This window comes from Hordeum vulgare, chromosome 7H (assembly GCF_904849725.1).
Source record: "Hordeum vulgare subsp. vulgare chromosome 7H, MorexV3_pseudomolecules_assembly, whole genome shotgun sequence".
NCBI lineage: Eukaryota > Viridiplantae > Streptophyta > Magnoliopsida > Poales > Poaceae > Hordeum > Hordeum vulgare.
In genome coordinates, this window is record NC_058524.1 from 424,247,350 (window position 1) to 424,268,525 (window position 21,176).

At 43.9% G+C, this 21,176-nt stretch overlaps 1 protein-coding gene across 1 annotated transcript; it reads right to left on the minus strand.

Moving 5' to 3' along the window:
• Positions 1 to 15,712: 15,712 nt before the first annotated feature.
• Positions 15,713 to 18,194, minus strand: LOC123408474 (NAC domain-containing protein 43-like). Its single transcript, XM_045101577.1, has 3 exons — positions 17,731 to 18,194; positions 17,147 to 17,439; positions 15,713 to 16,824 (listed from the first exon to the last, which is right to left on the minus strand). Exons 1-3 carry the CDS (start codon positions 17,900 to 17,902, stop codon positions 16,093 to 16,095), a joined length of 1,197 nt encoding a protein of 398 aa, XP_044957512.1. The 5' UTR covers positions 17,903 to 18,194; the 3' UTR covers positions 15,713 to 16,092.
• Between the last annotated feature and the right edge of the window lie 2,982 nt (positions 18,195 to 21,176).

Here is a 21,176-nt window from a genome sequence, read left to right on the forward strand (position 1 = left end):
GGCTGCGGGATTGTGCAGTTCCAATCCGAGTTTTTCATTCCCAATCCAAGTTTCAACGGCCTTGAGGAGCACTCGAATCACCGTTGCCCGGGGCATGGGCTAATTCCTGCTCTCCTGTTTCTTTGGGTGGAGCAAGCACGGGAAGAAGGTTTTTGGGTTGTCCACTCAATGTAATTCCTCAAAACATCATTTGGTACTCTGTTTTCATCGATTTATTGCAAAGTTATGAATTTCACCTAATTATGTGAACTCTCATTTAACAGCTTCCTGATGAGTGTGATTGGGTTGTTTGGATTGACCCCCCCTCCCACTGAGCTAGTGGAGCAAGCTTTTGAGGAGCTCCATGGTGGCCTTGAACGTAGTTGGATCAAAGCTAGTAGGATGCAGAAGAAGGTTATGGATCTGAACAATGAAAATAAGAAAATGCAATTGAAGTTGAAGAAAAGGAATGAGCTCATGGAAACAATGGGTTTTCTCTTTGTTCTTGGCATCAGCATTGTGGCTAGTTTAGTTTCTATTTGGTCTAAGCAAGCCAATTAAGTGGCAGTGTGTGTGTTATGTTTCTGCTAGTGTGTTGTGCCCTAGATGTAATTCTATCATTTGTGCACTGTTGTGAACTTGAGCAAATGTAATGTTATGCCCTAGATGTAATGGATATCATGTGTTGTGTTAAAATTGTCACCACTTCCAACTTGGAACCTTTTCAGAGTTCATTTCAAAAGCTTTTCAATTTCATGGTCTTATAGCTCAAAATAATAAGTAAATGCATGAAAAATAACTAATGAAGTCAGAAAGGGTTGTAAATTGATGATGTGGCTTTGAATGGTGCATTCTGAACACATAAAAACTATGGAGTTCAAATAAGTTCAAAAAAATGAAATCCCTTTGTAACAGACGAGTTTCCATATGAAACCATGATACTTCGAAAGAGATTGTTCGTTTTGTACACGAAGTGCATCCAGTTTTTGCCGTAACCCTCTCAACTTTCTCGCACATGCTATGTGGGTGAAATTATGATACCATGCCAACTTGGAACCTTTTGAGAATTCATTTCAAATGCTTTTCAATTTCATGGTCTTATAGCTCAAAATAATCAATAAATGCATGAAAAATAACAAATGAAGTTAGAAATGGTTGTAAATTGATGACGTGGCTTTGAATGGTGCATTTTGAAAACAGGAAAACTATGGAGTTCAAATAAGTTCAAAAAAAATGAAATTCCTTTGTAATAGACGAGTTTCCATATGAAACCCTGATACTTCGAAATAGATTGTCCGTTTTGTACATGAAGTGCATCCAATTTTTGTCGTAACCATCTCAACTTTCTCGCACATGCTATGTGGGTGAAATGATGATACCATGCCAACTTGGAACCTTTTCAGAGTTCATGTCAAATGTGTTTCAATTTCATGGTCTTATAGCTCAAAATAATCACTAAATGCATGAAAAATAACAAATGAAGTTAGAAAGGGTTGTAAATTGATGATGTGGCTTTGAATGGTGCATTTTGAACATAGAAAAACTATGGAGTTCAAATAAGTTCAAAAAAAATGAAATCCCTTTGTAACAGACGAGTTTCTGTATGAAACCCTGATACTTCGAAAGAGATTGTCCGTTTTGTACACGAAATGCATCCACTTTTTGCCGTAACCCTCTCAACTTTCTCGCACATGCTATGTGGGTGAAATGATGATACCATGCCAACTTGGAACCTTTTCACAGTTCATTACAAATGCGTTTCAATTTCATGGTCTAATAGCTCAAAATAATCAATAAATGCATGAAAAATAACAAATGAAGTCAAAAAGGGTTGTAAATTGATGACGTGGCTTTGAATGGTGCATTTTGCAAACAGGAAACCGTGATACTTCGAAAGAGATTGTCCGTTTGTACATGAAGTGCACCCAGTTTTTGCCGTAGCCCTCTCAACTTTCTCGCACATGCTATCTTGGGTAAATGATGATACCATGCCAACTTGGAACCTTTTCAGAGTTCATTTCAAAAGCTTTTCAATTTCATGGTCTTATAGCTCAAAATAATAAGTAAATGCATGAAAAATAACTAATGAAGTCAGAAAGGGTTGTAAATTGATGATGTGGCTTTGAATGGTGCATTTTGAACACATAAAAACTATGGAGTTCAAATAAGTTCAAAAAAATGAAATCCCTTTGTAACAGACGAGTTTCCATATGAAACCATGATACTTCGAAAGAGATTGTTCGTTTTGTACACGAAGTGCATCCAGTTTTTGCCGTAACCCTCTCAACTTTCTCGCACATGTTATGTGGGTGAAATTATGATACCATGCCAACTTGGAACCTTTTGAGAATTCATTTCAAATGCTTTTCAATTTCATGGTCTTATAGCTCAAAATAATCAATAAATGCATGAAAAATAACAAATGAAGTTAGAAATGGTTGTAAATTGATGACGTGGCTTTGAATAGTGCATTTTGAAAACAGGAAAACTATGGAGTTCAAATAAGTTAAAAAAAAATGAAATTCCTTTGTAATAGACGAGTTTCCATATGAAACCCTGATACTTCGAAATAGATTGTCCGTTTTGTACATGAAGTGCATCCAGTTTTTGTCGTAACCATCTCAACTTTCTCGCACATGCTATGTGGGTGAAATGATGATACCATGCCAACTTGGAACCTTTTCAGAGTTCATGTCAAATGTGTTTCAATTTCATGGTCTTATAGCTCAAAATAATCACTAAATGCATGAAAAATAACAAATGAAGTTAGAAAGGGTTGTAAATTGATGATGTGGCTTTGAATGGTGCATTTTGAACACAGAAAAACTATGGAGTTCAAATAAGTTCAAAAAAATGAAATCCCTTTGTAACAGACGAGTTTCTGTATGAAACCCTGATACTTCGAAAGAGATTGTCCGTTTTGTACAAGAAATGCATCCACTTTTTGCCGTAACCCTCTCAACTTTCTCGCACATGCTATGTGGGTGAAATGATGATACCATGCCAACTTGGAACCTTTTCACAGTTCATTACAAATGCGTTTCAATTTCATGGTCTAATAGCTCAAAATAATCAATAAATGCATGAAAAATAACAAATGAAGTCAAAAAGGGTTGTAAATTGATGACGTGGCTTTGAATGGTGCATTTTGAAAACAGGAAACCGTGATACTTCGAAAGACATTGTCCGTTTGTACATGAAGTGCACCCAGTTTTTGCCGTAGCCCTCTCAACTTTCTCGCACATGCTATCTTGGGTAAATGATGATACCATGCCAACTTGGAACCTTTTCAGAGTTCATTTCAAATGCTTTTCAATTTCATGGTCTTATAGCTCAAAATAATCAGTAAATGCATGAAAAATAACAAATGAAGTCATCAAGGGTTGTAACTTGATGATGTGGCTTTGAATGGTGCATTTTGAACACAGAAAAACTATGGAGTTCAAATAAGTTCAAAAAAAATGAAATCCCTTTGTAACAGACGAGTTTCTGTATGAAACCCTGATACTTCGAAAGAGATTGTCCGTTTTGTACACGAAGTGCATCCAGTTTTTGCCGTAACCCTCTCAAGTTTCTCGCACCTGCTATGTGGGTGAAATGATGATACCATGCCAACTTGGAACCTATTCAGAGTTCATTTCAAATGCTTTTCAATTTCATGGTCTTATAGCTCAAAATAATCAGTAAATGCATGAAAATAATAAATGAAGTCAGAAAGGGTTGTAAATTGATGATGTGGCTTTGAATGGTGCATTTTGAACACAGAAAAACTATGGAGTTCAAATAAGTTCAAAAAATGAAATCCCTTTGTAACAGACGATTTTCCGTATGAAACCCTGATACTTCGAAAGAGATTGTCCGTTTTGTACACGAAGCGCATCCACTTTTTGCCGTAACCCTCTCAACTTTCTCGCACATGCTATGTGGGTGAAATGATGATACCATGCCAACTTGGAACCTTTTCACATTTCATTACAAATGCGTTTCAATTTCATGGTCTAATAGCTCAAAATAATCAGTAAATGCATGAAAAATAACAAATGAAGTCAAAAAGGGTTGTAAATTGATGATGTGGCTTTGAATGGTGCATTTTGAACACAGAAAAACTATGGAGTTCAAATAAGTTCAAAAAAATGAAATCCCTTTGTAACAGACGAGTTTCCGTATGAAACCGTGATACTTCGAAAGAGATTGTCCGTTTGTACATGAAGTGCACCCAGTTTTTGCCGTAGCCCTCTCAACTTTCTCGCACATGCTATCTTGGGTAAATGATGATACCATGCCAACTTGGAACCTTTTCAGAGTTCATTTCAAATGCTTTTCAATTTCATGGTCTTATAGCTCAAAATAATCAGTAAATGCATGAAAAATAACATATGAAGTCATAAAGGGTTGTAAATTGATGATGTGGCTTTGAATGGTGCATTTTGAACACAGAAAAACTATGGAGTTCAAATAAGTTCAAAAAAATGAAATCCCTTTGTAACAAACGAGTTTCCGTATGAAACCCTGATACTTCGAAAGAGATTGTCCGTTTTGTACACGAAGTGCATCCAGTTTTTTCCGTAACCCTCTCAACTTTCTCGCACATTCTATGTGGGTGAAATGATGATACCATGCCAACTTGGAACCTTTTCACAGTTCATTTCAAATGTGTTTCAATTTCATGGTCTTATAACTCAAAATAATCAGGAAATGCATGAAAAATAAAAAATGAAGTCAGAAAGGGTTGTAAATTGATGATGTGGCTTTGAATGGTGCATTTTGAACACAGAAAAACTATGGAGTTCAAATAAGTTCAAAAAATGAAATCCCTTTGTAACAAACGAGTTTTCATATGAAACCTTGATACTTCAAATGAGATTGTCCGCTTTGTACACGAAGTGCATCCAGTTTTTGCCGTAACCCTCTCATCTTTCTCGCACATGCTGTGTGGGTGAAATGATGATACCTTGCCAACTTGGAACCTTTTCAGAGTTCATTTCAAATGCTTTTCAATTTCATTGTCTTATAGCTCGAAATAATCAGTAAATGCATGAAAAATAACAAATGAAGTCAGAAAGGGTTGTAAGTTGATGATGTGCCTTTGAATGGTGCATTTTGAACACAAAAAACTATGGAGTTCAAATAAGTTCGAAGAAATGAAATCCCTTTGTAATAAACGAGTTTCCGTATGAAACCCTTATACTTCGAAAGAGATTGTCCGTTTTGTACACGAAGTGCATCCAGTTTTTGCTGTAACCCTCTCAACTTTCTCGCACATGCTATCTGGGTGAAAAGATGATACCATGCCAACTTGGAACCTTTTCAGAGTTCATTTCAAATGCTTTTCAATTTCATGGTCTTTCAACTAAAATTATATAGAATTGATGCAACTAAAATTATCAAAGTATTTTATATTTAAAACATTAAAAGCAAAAAAGAATTATCATAAAAGATAATAAATAAGTAATTAGAATTTTGTTACAAACTTTAATAGCAAAAATAATTATCATAAAATAAAATAAATAAGTAATTAGAAACAAAAAAGAAAGCAAAAAGAACATGTACCAAATAAAATGCCTTTGTAAAAGCCTTAGAACTGGTACCAAAGGAATCAACTAAAAAGCTTTTATAAACCTCTAGTATTATTGAAACTAAAATTATATAGAATTTATTCAACTAAAATTATCAAAGTATTTTGTGTTCAAAACATTAAAAGCAAAAAAGAATTATCATAAAAGAAAATAAATAAGTAATTATAATTTTGTTACAAACTTTAATAGCAAAAAGAATTATCATAAAATAAAATAAATAAGTAATTAGAAACAAAAAAGAAAGCAAAAAACTGAAATAAAAATAAAAAAGTGCCACCTACACGGCCACCACGGCGTGCATATGACTACAAACCCATTACTAGGGACAGGATGCAGGCCCGCAGTAGGCCCAATAAGCCCACAAGCACATAGAATGATTTTAGGACCGTAAGCCTGTAGTAGAGAGGAGCTCGAAGTGGTTGGTTCGGCAGGGCTTATAAACCAATCCAAGCCCCTCTCGGCTAGCGAGGTGGGACTAAACATAGCACCGCACCGCGCAAGGCCTTTGGTCCCGGTTTGTGGCACCAACCGGGACTAAAGGGAGGCATTGGTACCGGTTGGTGCCACCAACCGAGACCAAAGGCCTCTTCTTCCCTCCCTTTGGGTTGCTGAAAGAGACCTCTGGTCCCGGTTGGTGACACCAACCGGTACCAATGCCCCCTTTTAGTCCTAGTTGGTGCCACCAACCGGGACCAAAGGCCTGTGCTTCCCGCCGTTCAGGCAGTTGAAAAGAGACCTTTAGTCCCAGTTGGTGACACCAACCGGGACCAATGCCCCCCATTAGTCGCGGTTGGTGCCACCAACCGGGACTAAAGGTGGGGCTATATAAGCGGCAGTTTAGAAATTTTGAGCTCTCCCCCTCTCTCCATTCGATCCCGACACCGACGCCGCCCCTGCCGCCCCGACGTTGCCCCTGCCCCGTCGACGCCGCCGTCCCACTGGCCCGTCGACACCGTCGTCGCCCCTGCCCCGACCACGCCGCCATCCTCTACACCGACCACGCCGCCGTCCTCTACATCGACGCCGCGCGCCCCCGACCCGCCCCGTCGATGCCATCGTCGCCCCTTCCCCTATCTTCTTCTTCCCCTCCGGTGCCTACTCCTCCGTCGCCATCGTGTTCGAGGACGAGTGGCTCGCCGTGGTGGACAAGGTCGCCGACGTCTATTGTGAGGCCCTCCTCCACCGTCGAATTTGTTTGTTTAATGTTTTGGCATAATTAAATCAGATTATGCACTTGGGGGTTTGTTAGACATGTATTCGACAGAAATATGAACATTTGTCACCGTTCATGGTCACTAGATCCTGTTTTGACTGCTCATGGTCACTTCTGTGTTCAAGCCAATACAATTTTTTTGGTATATAAGAATTTTTAGGATGTTTACAAAAGAAACGATATTCAAGGTACCATGCCACGAGAGGAACTTTTTCTACCCATGTTCTCTTTTATAAACTGTGTCTCTTTCTCGGCTTCTCGGCAATGCTGCCTCTACATATGCATATGTGGATATGCTAATTTACAACATCTTTGATTATTTTTCTGCTCAATCAAATTTATTCCCTAGAGTATATGTTTATTTTCCCACTAAATCAAGTATATTCCCTAGTGACTTTCCTGTCATATGTCAATGTCATTAAAGACAAACAACTCATGGTTTTTACATTTTATGATTTTGCTATTAACTTATTCATGAGTGTAATTTCTTAGTTTTAAGTGGTTTAATTTTGCATAGATCCCACATGACTGCTTTTAACTGGTTTAATTTTGCATAGATCCCACATGACTGCTTTTAACTGGTTTAGTTTTGATATTGGAGCAAACGTGATTGGAGATTCACATAGTGGTAGAGTGGAAACTCCGCTTTAATTATCGACCCCCTCCCGGATAACTTTGACATGAGGGGCGGTCGATATATATACCCCCTCTCGACCATGATAACTTATACCACGGGAGCACCCCCCCCCCCCCCGGTCCTTTCGCTCGACCAAAACACTCGAGGACACCCAAACCCTAGAAAAAAACGATGCTGGTCTCCTACACCATCCCGCCGCGCCCTACCCAACAAACTCTCTCGAGGCCACCCAAATTTACCAAGTTAAAAGAGCGTTGTCGTCGAGGCCACCCCAAACCCTTGAAGCGTTGTTGAGGCCACCCCAAACCCTTGAAGCGTTGCTGAGGCCATCCCAAACCCTAGAGAAGTAGCGTCGAGGCCACTAATATGATTCCATATTGTGATTAGCTAGCTAGTTCTACATTTTCCACTAATATATACATCTGTCATGTTTGAATAATAATTGCCATGTTGTAAATATTTGAAGAAACTGTGGAGCACCCCCGAGACAAAGCAACAGAAGAGATTTTGGGGGAAATAATCACAAAAGGAAGTTATGCCATCTTGTCGTTTCTCAACAACACCGATGGTCTGGAAGGACAGGGTGAAGAAGAAGGCTATGCTTATGATGGCTCCGGTGACCCATTAATGCCAGTATAAGAAGAAGGCTATGATTATGATGGCTCCGGTGACCGAACCGAGTCCGGACAGGTATATATATATATAAGTTAAGCCTGTGCTGACTAGCTAATTGATGCATTCATTGTTTTCGTATGTACACATATTAATTAACTCTCGTCTTTCTTCTTTTTCTAGCCCTCCGGATCGAGCACAACTTCGGTAAAGAGACGAGGCCCAAAGAAAAAGTTGCGCTCGTATGAAAGGTTTGAGATCACAGAAATCGCGCGCGATGGCAAGCCGATTGAACCGTACCGTACAAAGGAAGCATTTGCTAATCAGTGCGGGGTTCTTGTTAGGGACAAGATCCCGATCATCCAGCAATGGTTAAAGCCTAAGAAGGAAGACCCTGAGGTGACTTATGTCTCCGATATGCAGAAAGAAGATCTTTGGATAACGCTTAAGGCAAATTTCACCCTACCTCGAGAGGAGGATCCGGAGAAGCCAGTTATAGAGCAATTGATCAAGTCTCATGCTCTTAAGAAGATGGCAGAACTATTCAGGAGGTGGAAGAATGAGCTGAAAACGGTTGTCGACAAAGAAATTACACTAGAATTCACCGGCTGGTTTGAGAAGATCAGAGATCACTGGCCCGCATTTGTGGCCCACAAGACATTGGAAAAGAGTAAGAAGATGTCAACGACAAACAAGGAAAATGCTGCGAAGAAGAAGTATCACCATCGCACGGGATCAGGTGGCTACGTCAAAGCCCGACCTTTGTGGGACAAGGCTGAGAATGACCTGATTGCTAAAGGGGTCAAACCAGAGACATTGAACTCGCCAGACCGTTCCCGGACTTGGTTCTTCGGGGTTGGCGGAACCTTGGACCCTGTATCAGGGAAGTGCATTTGGACGGAAGAGCAACTGCGAATACCCGTCACGAGGCTTAAGGAGTATATCGAGAAAGCGCAGCAAGGGACGTTCGTTCCAGACAGAGAGAAGGACGAGCTCACAATGGCCCTCGGGAATACTGAGCACCCTGGACGGAGACGAGGCACACCAGGCTCCGTTCCATGGAAGGTTGGGTTTCCGGACACAGGGGGTTACAAATGCCAGGAGAGGAGGAAGAAAGTGGAGCATAGCCAACTGCAGGCGCTGCACGAAAGGGTACAAGGGCTAGAGGATCGAGAAGCAGATTGCAGCAAACGACCTGCCGAAGCTTCCCTTGAAGCTACCCCGCCATCTCAGCAGAGAAGCAGCGTGGCTTCCACCGAGCAGACTCAGCAGCTGGACCCTGTCTTCACGGCTCCTGCTAGCTACCCCGTGGATGCTATCACGGAGTCTCAACATTGCCACCTTATGGCGCGATGGATGACATTGAAAGTCTAGGCGGCTGTTGGTGTTGTTTTACCTACTGAACCTGGCACAACCTACCACGGACGGTCGATTCCAGAAGGATATGCGAGGGTGATGGTGGATCAAATAACGGACGGATTTGAGGACCTTGAGCTTGACCACCCTACGGGTGAAGGGGAGATTCGGCTGGGTTCTTCTCTGAAGACTTCATGCCTATGGTGGAAGGAGCTCATGAACCTTCCGAACTGGACCCCTCTGCCTCCTCCTCCTCCTCCGGCGAGTCAGGGCACTCCGCCTCCTCCTCCGGCGAGTGATCATGGCACTCAGTCTCCTTCTCCTCCTCCGCCTCCTCCTCCGCCTCCTCCTCCGGCGAGTGATCTGGGCACTCAGTCTCCTTCTCCTCCTCCGCCTCCTCCTCCGGCAAGTGATCAGGGCACTCAGTCTCCTTCTCCAGCGCGTGGCGGCACTTTGCCTCCTTCTCCGCCTGCGCCGGCGCGCCCGCAGCCAACCTCCTCCTTCTCCGCCTCGTAACCAAGGGCGGAAGAGACCCGCCACCGCTCCGGCTGCTCCGACGCGTCGTCCTTCTACTCCGCCTCGTAAGAAAGGAAAGACAGCCGCAGCCGCTCCGTCTGCTCCAGCGTCTAGCAGTATAGCCAGAGGCAGGCAATACAAATACGGTCCTTCTCTGAAGACTCCAGAGAAGTTACCATACGAGAGGAGCCAGGAGGAAAATGCAAAGATCGTGCAAGCCGAAGTGAAAAACTTCTTTGAAGGGGTGAAATCAAAGAATAACCCACCTCCGGAGGAGAAGATAGATCCGGTAAAAGCGAAGCGTACTCTGCCTGCCCTGAAGAAACCACCAAAGTCTCCTGCGAAAGGCAACTATGAGCGCATTATTACAAAGTCATTTATCGAAGCGGAGTGGTCGGGAAGTACTGTCATTGGTCAAAGGTTAGCAGAACCACGAACTGGGAAAAAAGTTGCCCAGCTCGGCGAACAAGCGAACCAATCGTTCCCCCCGCTCAAGGTGTCTAGCGATATCGTCGCTAATCATCCGGGGATCTTGTTGCACAGTACCAATCCTGCATATTACCTACCCGACGATGCACATTTTGGTATATTAGAGGTGGACGAACACAAATACGTGTACGGGAAGCCTCTCGTCAAAGATGAAAGATCTCTAACAACGATGATGCGAAGATTCCATGATTGGTACATGAAAACCTACAAAGAGTCTGAGGGGAGTACTATTTTGACGCTGAGAGTTAGAGAGGAGCATGACATCGTTAGACTTGAACTGTTGAATGTTCCATTTGAGGAGTTCTTCCTGTTTTTCAATCGCCTAGCCCTCGATAAATTAATGATCACTTGCTACTGCCTGTAGGTAGTACTACTTCTGTCATTAAGTCTCTATATACAGGTTAGCTCTTTCATTGCATGTATTTTTAATTATCCTCACTATATTATATGCAGATTGAAGATCGTCGAATAGAAGAAAAGACAAATCGGTGATATTGGGTTCATGAACACAAATCTCGTAGATGCATTTATGATTGAATTTCAGGCCAAAGATACCTAGGCCAACCTGCTACAATCGTTTGTATTGAATCAAAACAAAGCTATAATACTCTTCCCTTACGAATTCCAGTGAGTGTTACTGTCTTGTGCATATTCGGTTTCCCTTATTAGTCAAGGTTATAGTAATGTAATTGAGAGTTATGCATGCGTGCGCAACTTTCACTATATTCTCCCAGAGATTAAGCTTGAGCAGGGACTAGAAACCGTCTTAGACTCGAGACGAAAAGATCCCAACGAGTATGCGGACATGACTGAAATTCTACAGAAGTAAGTTAAATCGATCATTATCGCACCATATGGGTAACTTTGTTCATTTCCTGATATCACGTAATTGTTTTCTTTGTCTGGCAGGGTTTGGAAAAAATTCACCTCAAAAACTTCGGGACTGCCGAAGAAGCTACAATTTAGACACCCGAAAGGAAATACTATAGTAGCATGTTCCACGCATCTCCTAGTGATTCAAGCGCTAGTTTCATCAATACCATTTAGCATGCTTGCTAACTATCAGTTTGATTGACCTCTATTTCTTGTAAAATGGTTGTGGCAGGAACCAAGGAATTATTACTGTGGATACTACATTTGCGAGTCCATCCGCCACACGACCTGTGAGCGGGGCTACTCTAACAAACAATATGACGTGCGTAAATAATAATATTCACAATTTTATTTTATTACCATCATTTGTGGTCAGTTTCATTTATTCATATATATGTATTGGCCCCCTTCTTCAAATTAGATATTTCGGATGCGGAATGAACTCCTACCAGCAGATCGTATGCGAGGAATTCAAGAGGAATTGGCGGCATTCTTTCTTGACCACATGATCGCTAAAGACGGAGAATACCATGTGAACCCTAATTAGTTGAATTTTAATTAAGAGATAATTATATTGTATATATGTAGCCTGTAGCGTCGGATAGATATACGAGAACTTGTTGTTCGACCAATCTCTCAGAGAAGAAGAGGTGGTCGATAGCACTTCTCTCTGTATGCATATGTTCATGACGATCTCCTGTTTCCTTCATTTGCTTACTAGCTAGCGTGTCTAGTCCTCTCTATACGTATAGTATGTAGCGTCGACCAAGCATGGAGATAAGAGAGAACACTTCTCTGTATTAATTAGCTAGCTAACACAATATATGAAACACCTAAATTAACCCTCCAAAACCCTCTAACCCCCCCCTTTCAAAACATAAACCCAGCACCTGAAATGCTAACGCGTGGATGCCTATTGGTCCCGGTTGGTGCCACCAACCGGGACCAAAGGGCCTCCTGCATGGGCTCGCCGCATCGGCCACGTGGAGGCCCATCTGTCCCGGTTCATGTAAGAACCGGGAATAAAGGCCAGGGGCATTAGTAACGACCTTTTTGTCACAGTTCTGAAACCGGGACAGAAGGCCCTTACAAACGTGACAAAAAGTCCTTTTTCTACTGGTGGCCATTGATATCTCGAAAAACTGAGACAGGCTCATAGTATCGTCCGGCAGTGCAAATGTGCTATCTTTGGCTGGCATCCTGCCCGCCACTGCTGACATATTCTACAGTGGCGTTCGTTATTGGTGGCATTTTTACGTCCGTCATTGGTAAGCTGTTCTGGATACTGGGGCGTTCTATTTTCTTGTTCTTATTTTTACCCCTTTTAGAAAACTAAATGTATATTTAGTATTTTCCGTTTGTTCGTAGCCGAATCTTCCTTCTATTTGTAGGTAGAAGTTCTACTGTTTTCCGTAAAACGGAGGGCCTGTTTGGTTCATGACTAACTTTGCCACAACTAACTTTAGGTAAGTGTGGCTGCCATAAAAAGTGTGGCTAACAAAATAGACACCATAAGCGTGGTAAGATTTGATAAAAAATTGAGTGTATGACATGTGGACCATATAACTAGAAAAGTGTGAAAATGAACCAAACACATGCTTAAAATATTGTGGCATGACTAAGGTTAGACGTGACAACCTTAGGCTGGGAACCAAACATCCCAGTAATGTAAATTCTAACTTGGCAGGAAGTTGTTTCAGCTGTGCATAGTTGTGCATAGTTTTTAATCTTGTCGCACAACGGCCCTGTTTGGATACTCTAGCTTAGCTAGTGGCCCTGTTTGGATCCCACCGCTAGAGCTAGTTTGAGCTAGTTTGAGCTCAACTAGCTCCCAAACTATCCAAACACATGGGCTAGTTTGGGTTAGATGCAAACTAACCCATCAAAAAAACTAGCCCTGAAAAGAGGTGCTAATTGGAGCTAGTTGGGGATGGACATGTAAAAATAATAATATTTTGACCGCATCAGATCCTTTCCTCTCCATCATCCCACGTCGCTCGGCCGCGCTCGCCCCGCCCGCCGCGCTCGTCCTCGCCCCGCCCGGCCGCGATCGCTGCACTCGGCCGCGCTCGCCCCGCCGGCCGCGCTCGCCGCGCTCGGCCACGCTCGCCCCGCCGGCCATGCTAGCCCCGCCCGCCGCGCTCGCCCTCGCCCCGCCCGGACGCGCTAGCCCCGCTCGGCCGCGCTCGCCCTCGCCCCGCCCGGCCGCACTAGGCCGCGCTCGCCCTCGCCCCGCCCGGCCGCGCTCGCCTCGCTTGCCGCGTGCGCCCCGCTCGGCCGCCCTCGCCCCGCCCGGCCGCGCTCGCCCTGCCGGCCTTGCTCGCCCCGCCCGGCCGCGCTCGCCCCGCCCGGCGGCGCTCGCACCGTGCGGCCGCGCTCGCCCCGCCGGCCGCGCTAGCCCCGCGCGGCCTGCTCGCCTCGCCGGCCGCGCTCCCCCCGCCGGCCGCGCTCGCCCCCGCTCGGCCTGCTCGCCTCGCCGGCCGCGCTCCCCCGTCGGCCGCGCTCGCCCCCGCTCGGCCTGCTCGCCCCCGTCGGCCGCGCTCGCCCTGCTCGCCCCGCCGGCCGCACCAGGCCTACACAAAAGCTGGCCACAACAAATCCTGGTTAAAAGATACACATGATTGAAAAAAGTGGATTTATTGTCAAACTAACCTTTGCATCCAAACACCACCAAAGGCTAGAGTTAGTTCATGGTTAGACTAAAGTTAGAAACTAACTCTAACCTCTAGCAAAGTTAGAGTATCCAAACAGGGCCAGTGGTTAGAGTTAGTTTCTAGCTCATGACTAACCCTAAACTAACTCTAGCCAAATATATGTTTGGATGGAAGGGCTAGATTGACAATAGATGCACTTTATGAAAAGAGAAAAATGATTTTTAATGGACCCCATGAAAACTAGCTCCAATTAGCATCTCTTGGATAGTGGAAGAGAGAGAGAAAAATATTTTTTAATGAACCCCATGAGAACTAGCTGCAATTAGCACCTCTTGGGTGAGCTAGTTTTTTTTAGATGGGTTAGATGCAACTAGCTTCAATCTAACCCTTGTGTTTGGATACTTTAGGGCTAGTTGAACCCAAACTAGCACAAACTAACTCTAGCCCATGGATTCAAACAGGGCCAACGGAACGAGCTATAGATCTCACGGAAAGCTGCCACGCGTGTGTCCTCGTTCCCCACGTGGGGCCGGGCTGTGGAGCGACGATGTTTGCCCCTCTCCGCGGTGGTAGTGGAGCACTACTGTAGCGCGGTAAACAGCCGGATCGGGTTTCTCAAAAAAAAAAAAAAACAGCCGGGTCGGGACTGACAGGTCCCTTTCCACCCTTTTTGTGGTACTCCAACTTAATTCAATTGAATTCCCCTTTTAGCTCCGACCCCGGCCCCGACTACTGACGCTCACAGAAATAAACACAGCACTGGAGTATAGGTACAGCGCCGGTCGTCGGCCACTCGGCGGGCAAGTAGAAATAATGCCCGATATGAAGCTTCCATGGGATAAGTTGCATGGACAGTAGGACGTATTTGACGTCTACGTGCATGAGTCAGGTAGTAGAGCTAGCTAGTTGCCGTTGCCGCCTTTTGTTGACTTGTGCATTTCTCGTGTCTCGAGTGCGTAGTTGCGTAGGCGTATCAATATCGCACTGGCTCCTCTCCCCCTGGGCACTACTCTCTCCATCTCCATGCATGTCCGACAAACACCCACTTGCCAGTTGCCACTCTCCCTATCTAAAGATCTCTCTCCCTCTCTCTACTCTACTGATCTTTCTCTCTCTAGATCGATCCCGGCCCTTTTCTGTGTCCATGATGTAGTTGCGGCATGTTTGTTTCCATGTCCAGCTTTTATTATGTTGCTTGTTGCTTTCTCTCTCTAGAACGGAAATAAGTGACTCATGAGTGATAGTAGCTAGGCAGAGGAGGAGGTGATGGAAGGAAGGGAGAGAGGTCGAGGGGAATTATTGGGGGACCAAAAGGGCACTACGATCGACATTGCACCACGGTGCGGGCGCTGGGGACAGGCAGCGCAGCTACTACTATAGCTCGATCGATCCATCCATCGATCCATGCATCTTCCTTTTTTCAGTCCCTCCTCCGACTTTTAATTAAATTCACTTGCCTTTTTCTCCTGTCACGACAAATGAGATAACGATCTGCGTCCAGCATCGCTCCCTTGCCTCCATGGTCGTCACACCCATAATGCATGGTCGATTATTTAATTAGTCACCTAACTAATCAGCTGCATTAGTAGTACTAAATTCAGTTTAAGCAAATTGTATTGCAAAGAAAATGTCAAGCTAACTCGATGGTGGTCCACCACGATTGCTATTCTAGGAGAAAAGTAACGTTCACAGTCTTCTTTTGTTATCTATGAGCCTAATTTCCAGGTAACGATTTGAAGAGAACTTACAGCTGCTTTATCGTAGGGAAAAAAAATGAATTACACACCGTGTACACACCACAACAAACTGTGTAATTAATAATTAATTTATATATCACCGGTTGATCTTAATTATAAGTAACCACATGCTAATAACATAGAGTACTTAAAAGGGTTAATTAAACAATAACAGACGGGTGCGATCAGCGCTGACAGTGATACTCCAACTTACTGCCCGCTTTAATCCCCTTTTCTCTCACTTAGTTTTCTCCCCACACATCAATCTAATCACCTTTGAGATCTCTGTCTCTCTCTGTTGATCTCCCTCTCTTTTATTATTATTATTTCCTTCTTTTCCTCGTTGTAGTCTTTTTGCTGTACTAGGGCAGCTGCTGTCTCCTGCCTCGCCACCTTTCGTGTCTTCAGCGGTTCAGCCCTCCATTGGCCATGGCAATAGCAGCTACAGTTGTTATGGTGACACACGGCTCAGCCGCTCCGACGACGCCGCGGATCGGGCGAAGCTCCACAGGTCGTCGTCGCCGCTACCGGCGGCGGCACCTCCGAGAAGCCTTGTAGCCGCGGCGGAGTAGAAGGCAACCCCATTGACGGCCGTGTCGTCGACGACGTCGTTGCTGCCTGCATGGGTGCCGTCGAAGCAGAGCTGGTCGGTCGACGCGTCGTGCTGGCCATTGAGGTGGGACGCGACGAGCCGGTCCATCATGGCCCAGTCCGTGATCCCGCTATCGCGGTGGGGTTCGTGCAGCATGTCCTCCGCGTGCGCCAGCTCGCGCTCGACATTTCCATCTCCGCTCGCTGCGAGCGGCGTGGTAGTCGACGACCGCGCCGTGGCCGCCGCCGAGGGGCTCTCCAGCGGTGGCAGCTTCATGAAACCGTGGCCGCCGAGAACCGTCTCGAGGGGCCGCAGATACCGCGACGCGGCCGTTCTCGGGCGCGGCGAGGAAAGCTCGTGCTCCTGCTTGCACGAGCGGCCCATGTAGTGCAGGATCTGGTCAAGCGCATCGTCGCTGGAGTAGAGCGGCGAGGAGGAGCGTGCGGTCTTGCCCCCATCATCTCGTCCCCCGCCGCCGCGCTTGCCACTTCCGGCCCCCGCATCCTTATGGTGGTGCTTCTTCTTGAACACTCTGCAAACCACCCAGCCGTCCTCCTGGCCGGAGTCCGACGATGTGGCGGCACTAACAGCCTGAACATGACGCACGGCGGCATCCAAAGACAAAGGCCGGCAGGTGTTAATTATTATTACCTTTTGGGGCACAAGAAGCACATGGAAAAAGTTTAATCATTAGTGTAGTGAGAGACTAGACACAGAGAGAGAGAGAGATAGAGGCGGGGAAGGGGGGAAGGAAAGGCTGGATGGTATCAAGGTGCTAAGCTAGGACGCTCGTACTTCTATCATTGCACCACCATCACCACACCGCCCTCCATATAATTGTTACGGCAGCAAATAATTAATGGTGATCGGTGCATTAGCTACACAATTGAGCTAGGTGATCGCGCATCCGTACCATGGTGGCGGTGGGGGCGGCGTCCGTGACGATGGTAGGAAGGTCGTCGAGGCGGTACTCGTGCATGATCCAGTCCGACTTCTGGCCATGGGGAGCGCGGCCCTTGTAGAAGACGAGCGTCTTGCGCATGCCGATGCGTTTGACAGCGTTGTAAATGGCCTTGTCGCGGCCGGTGGCCTTCCAGAACCCGGCCGCCGTCGCTCGGTTCGTCCGCGTCCCCGTTGGGTACTTCTTGTCCTTGTGGCTGAAGAAATACCAGTCGTTCTGAGGACCTGAGCCGATCTTACATTTCTCTGAAACACCCAAATTGCACCAAAACATTTCGCTTAGTTTGATTTGTTCATCACGGGTGTACATGTACAACAACTTCACCTAAGAAATTATAGTTGCATTTGTTACTGGGATGGAGCTCGCTTGTTTTTTAAATGCCAAAAGGTACTACTCGTTCAAAAAAAATGCCACAAGGTACTAGTTTGTAAATTTGCACTGTGAAACTACTCCTTTGCTTCATGAACCGTGCAATTAAGCCACTATATATGAATGGAGGCCGCCATGCCATGAGAAGAAGAAAACAATAGTTGTACCTTGGATATCCCATGGCTCAAGCTTGTTGAGATCAATGTCGCGGATCACGTCGAGGTCGATCTCCTCGGAGGCGACCTTCTTGCGGAGGTAATAGTTGAGGAGCTCTTCCTCCGTTGGATGGAAACGGAACCCCGGTGGCACGCACGATTGACCATTCACCGAGATGCTCATTGCTAGATCGATCGACAAAACGACGGCCTGCCTGAGGTACTTCTTCCAAGAACCGGTAGACTGAGTTCGTATTGGTTCGTATGTTAAAGGCTGGTAAGTGGACAGAGAGAGGGAGATAGGTTGGAGCTAGCGCTTGCAGCTGAGGAGGAGGAGAGGAAGCTAAGAGAGAATGGGTGATCCCGCGGTGTGGGAGGAAAGGTGGTCATTTATATAGAAGCTGCAAAGAGAGAGAGGGAGGGAGAGAGAGAGAGAGAGAAAGAGAGGAACAAGAGGAGGGAGAAACGATCGGAGGTTGATATTGATATTGCCATCATTCCATGCTGTTGGGTGCAGCTCTTTGCTTTGGTCACTCTAGTGGGGATGGTTTTCCCACCCACCCCTGACAGAGATGGCCAGAGAAGACGTACTTTTTAGAGAGGGGAGAGCGGACGGTTTTGAGAGCAAAATAGGGATTATGTCATGAATCATGATTCATTCATATGCATTACTGGTACGTACTTAAATTAATTGAATCAATATATACTTCGTGGTCTCTCTTGCATTTTATTTTGGGAGATATCTTGTTTTCTGGACTACTCTATTTTGCATCAATAAGAGCATCTCCAACACGCTCACAAAATTTTTATGCGTTAAAATAGTTTTAGCGCGTCACTGTAGTAGTTTTAACGCGCATGAGCTAACATTGGTTTTTCACATGCCCAAAAACACATGTAAAAAATACGTAGTGCAAATTATGAAGCGTGATCCAGCATCCCAAATTCGCAGCATGTGATAGCGCTATTTAGCCCGTGCCTAAATTATTTCACGCCGCGCCATTTTACAGTATCTGCTGGTTCCAGTGCAAAAAAAATAATTTTTAACGCACGAAGTAGTTTGGGGAATCTATTGAAAATGCTCTAATATACTACACACTTGCAGTAATATCAAAATTTTAGTCCTGTAAAGTATTAGTAGCCTCGAAAATCAAGATTGTTGGTGTGCACATGACTGATCAAAATACCTATATAGTATTTGTTCTTCTTTTTCAATAGAAAAAGACAAGAACTAACAATAAGCTTCTTTCTGGTTCAATACTCAAAAGATATTAGATTTGCATATAAGGACACGGATTAAGAAAAGGGAGTGATCTGCGCCGGCGCCGGCCCAAACTTTCAACCGGCCGCGCGCGGACCACCCGATCCACCAACCCCGCCCGTCCGCACCGTTGGATCTTCATGCAACATTTTTTTCCCCGATGCAGCAAAATTCGTCGCGATGCAGCAATTTTTTCAACGATTGCAACAAAAAAAACAAAATTTGTAGGAAAAAATACCTACGTGATCGTAGCAAAAAACGAATCTGATGGTGCGTGGTAGCAAAAGTCAAACGCCGGTTGTAACAAATATCTACGTGAATGTGTATGCAACTTTTTTAGTGAACGGTTGCAGCACAAAATGATGCCGGTTGTAGCAAAAATTAACACGGTTGTAGCAAAAGTAAAAACATCGATTGTAACGAAAAATTCGACGAAATGGAGTTGCAACCAAACGTATATGCAGCTTTTTACTGAACAAGTGTAACAAATTTACACGAGAAAAAAAGTTGCATGAAAAACGTTTGTATCAAAAAATACATGGTTGCAGCAAACAGCGTGGCGCGCGGCCCGCCCTCGACCGGCCGAACGATTCGGCCGGCGCGCCGGGTGGAAGCATTTCCCTTAAAAAATCATACACAAGTGTGTGTCCGCCCTTGCAATTGTTTCTCTTTTAGTAAAACATACACCCATCATATATAAACATGCATGTAAGGCTCGAGGGAACCACTTAATTTGTCGTATGTATATGTATTCCTGGAAAGATGTTGTACCAGGAAGCTGAGACAGTGCTTTTTTTTTGACATCATGCTGAGACAGTGCTATTGCTACTATAGTGACAGAACTGTTTGCAATTTCCCCTTGATATGTCCTCTCTTAACCAGCTCGGCCATGTCAAAGATATCTCTGGTAGTTACTAATGGATGCCAAGTCTCTTTTGCCCAATAACTTTTGTCATATCAGGAGCACTGTCACGCTCTTAAGTGTGAACAAAAAATGATGTGTTTCTTATTCAAAACAAATTCCCTTCATGTCACAGTAAAGGTATATGATAATGTTAATTATATACTACCTCCACTAGTCAAATAAATGACGTTTTGGGCAAATATTGAAGTCAGATTTTGAAACTTGGACCACTGATATTGTGTAAAACATGTGGATGGAAATATGAATATCATACACATAGATTTGTCTCGAGAAATATTCTATAATAATATAATATTGATAGTCATTATACATTATATTCCAGTAGAAATTAATTGTGAAAATTACATTCTGAAGACATAATGTCATCTTTTTTATAACGGCATAATTTTCTATCAACATCCACTGTATCTAAATTTTAATATAGAAGTTCATGTTAGAATTTAAAAATACTGAAGTAATACTTCTGTTTGAACAAAAAATGATGTGTTTCTTATTGGTTCTACAAATAAATCCACAACATGAAATGTGGCCAAATATTTATGACTGCATCTATGAAGAAAGAAAGTTAAATTTAATTTGTCTGATGGTTATCGGAAAGGAAAGACTTCTTTCCATCTAAATCATAAATATGACATAAAGCAAAGGAAAATGACGAATGCAAGACGAATTATTCTTGGCATCCCTAAGTTAAGAAATTACTGAAAAGATTGTACTGTTTAGAAGACAACATAAAGCGTGCAAAGTAGATTATTATATGTATGTGCAATGGATTACACTTGATCAAAATTCAATTAATCTGGTGATATTCGTGATGAATTGAAACAATGATTTGGTATATCCATAATGCTTGATTCAATCAGAACATACCAAAATGAGTATCATGTAATTAGTCGAAAGCTTAGTGCGTGATCTCATGTATCAAGTTTGTGTCAGAAGGGGACACATACCCGAGAAACTTTTTGATAAAGTACATATTAAGAGAAAATCTACCAAACTTGTCCAAATGGCGACCTCCACAATAGTGCACTTCAAAAAATTCTGTAGACAACTAAACTGAACAAAGAAATAAAAAGATACATATTGGCTTGCCTCCCACAAAGCACTATCTTTTAACGCTCGTAGCTAGTTATATTGTAAATATATAAAGTTTTATCATCATTCAATTCTTTTGCAACTTGATCATCATAGATTTACCTTAAATAGTCCCACTTATCTGTAGAAAATTTTCTAGCTAGAAAGCTTAAATAATTAGAGGGACTATACTTAGTAATTTTA

Excerpts from the sequence above, each read along its gene's own strand:
- LOC123408474 (XM_045101577.1), bottom strand. The coding sequence starts at position 17,902 with ATGAGCATCTCGGTGAATGGTCAATCGTGCGTGCCACCGGGGTTCCGT. Across the intron at positions 17,440-17,730 it reads TGAGCCATGGGATATCCAAG|AGAAATGTAAGATCGGCTCA; the intron begins GTACAACTATTG and ends TGGGTGTTTCAG. Across the intron at positions 16,825-17,146 it reads CCGCCCCCACCGCCACCATG|GCTGTTAGTGCCGCCACATC; the intron begins GTACGGATGCGC and ends CGTCATGTTCAG.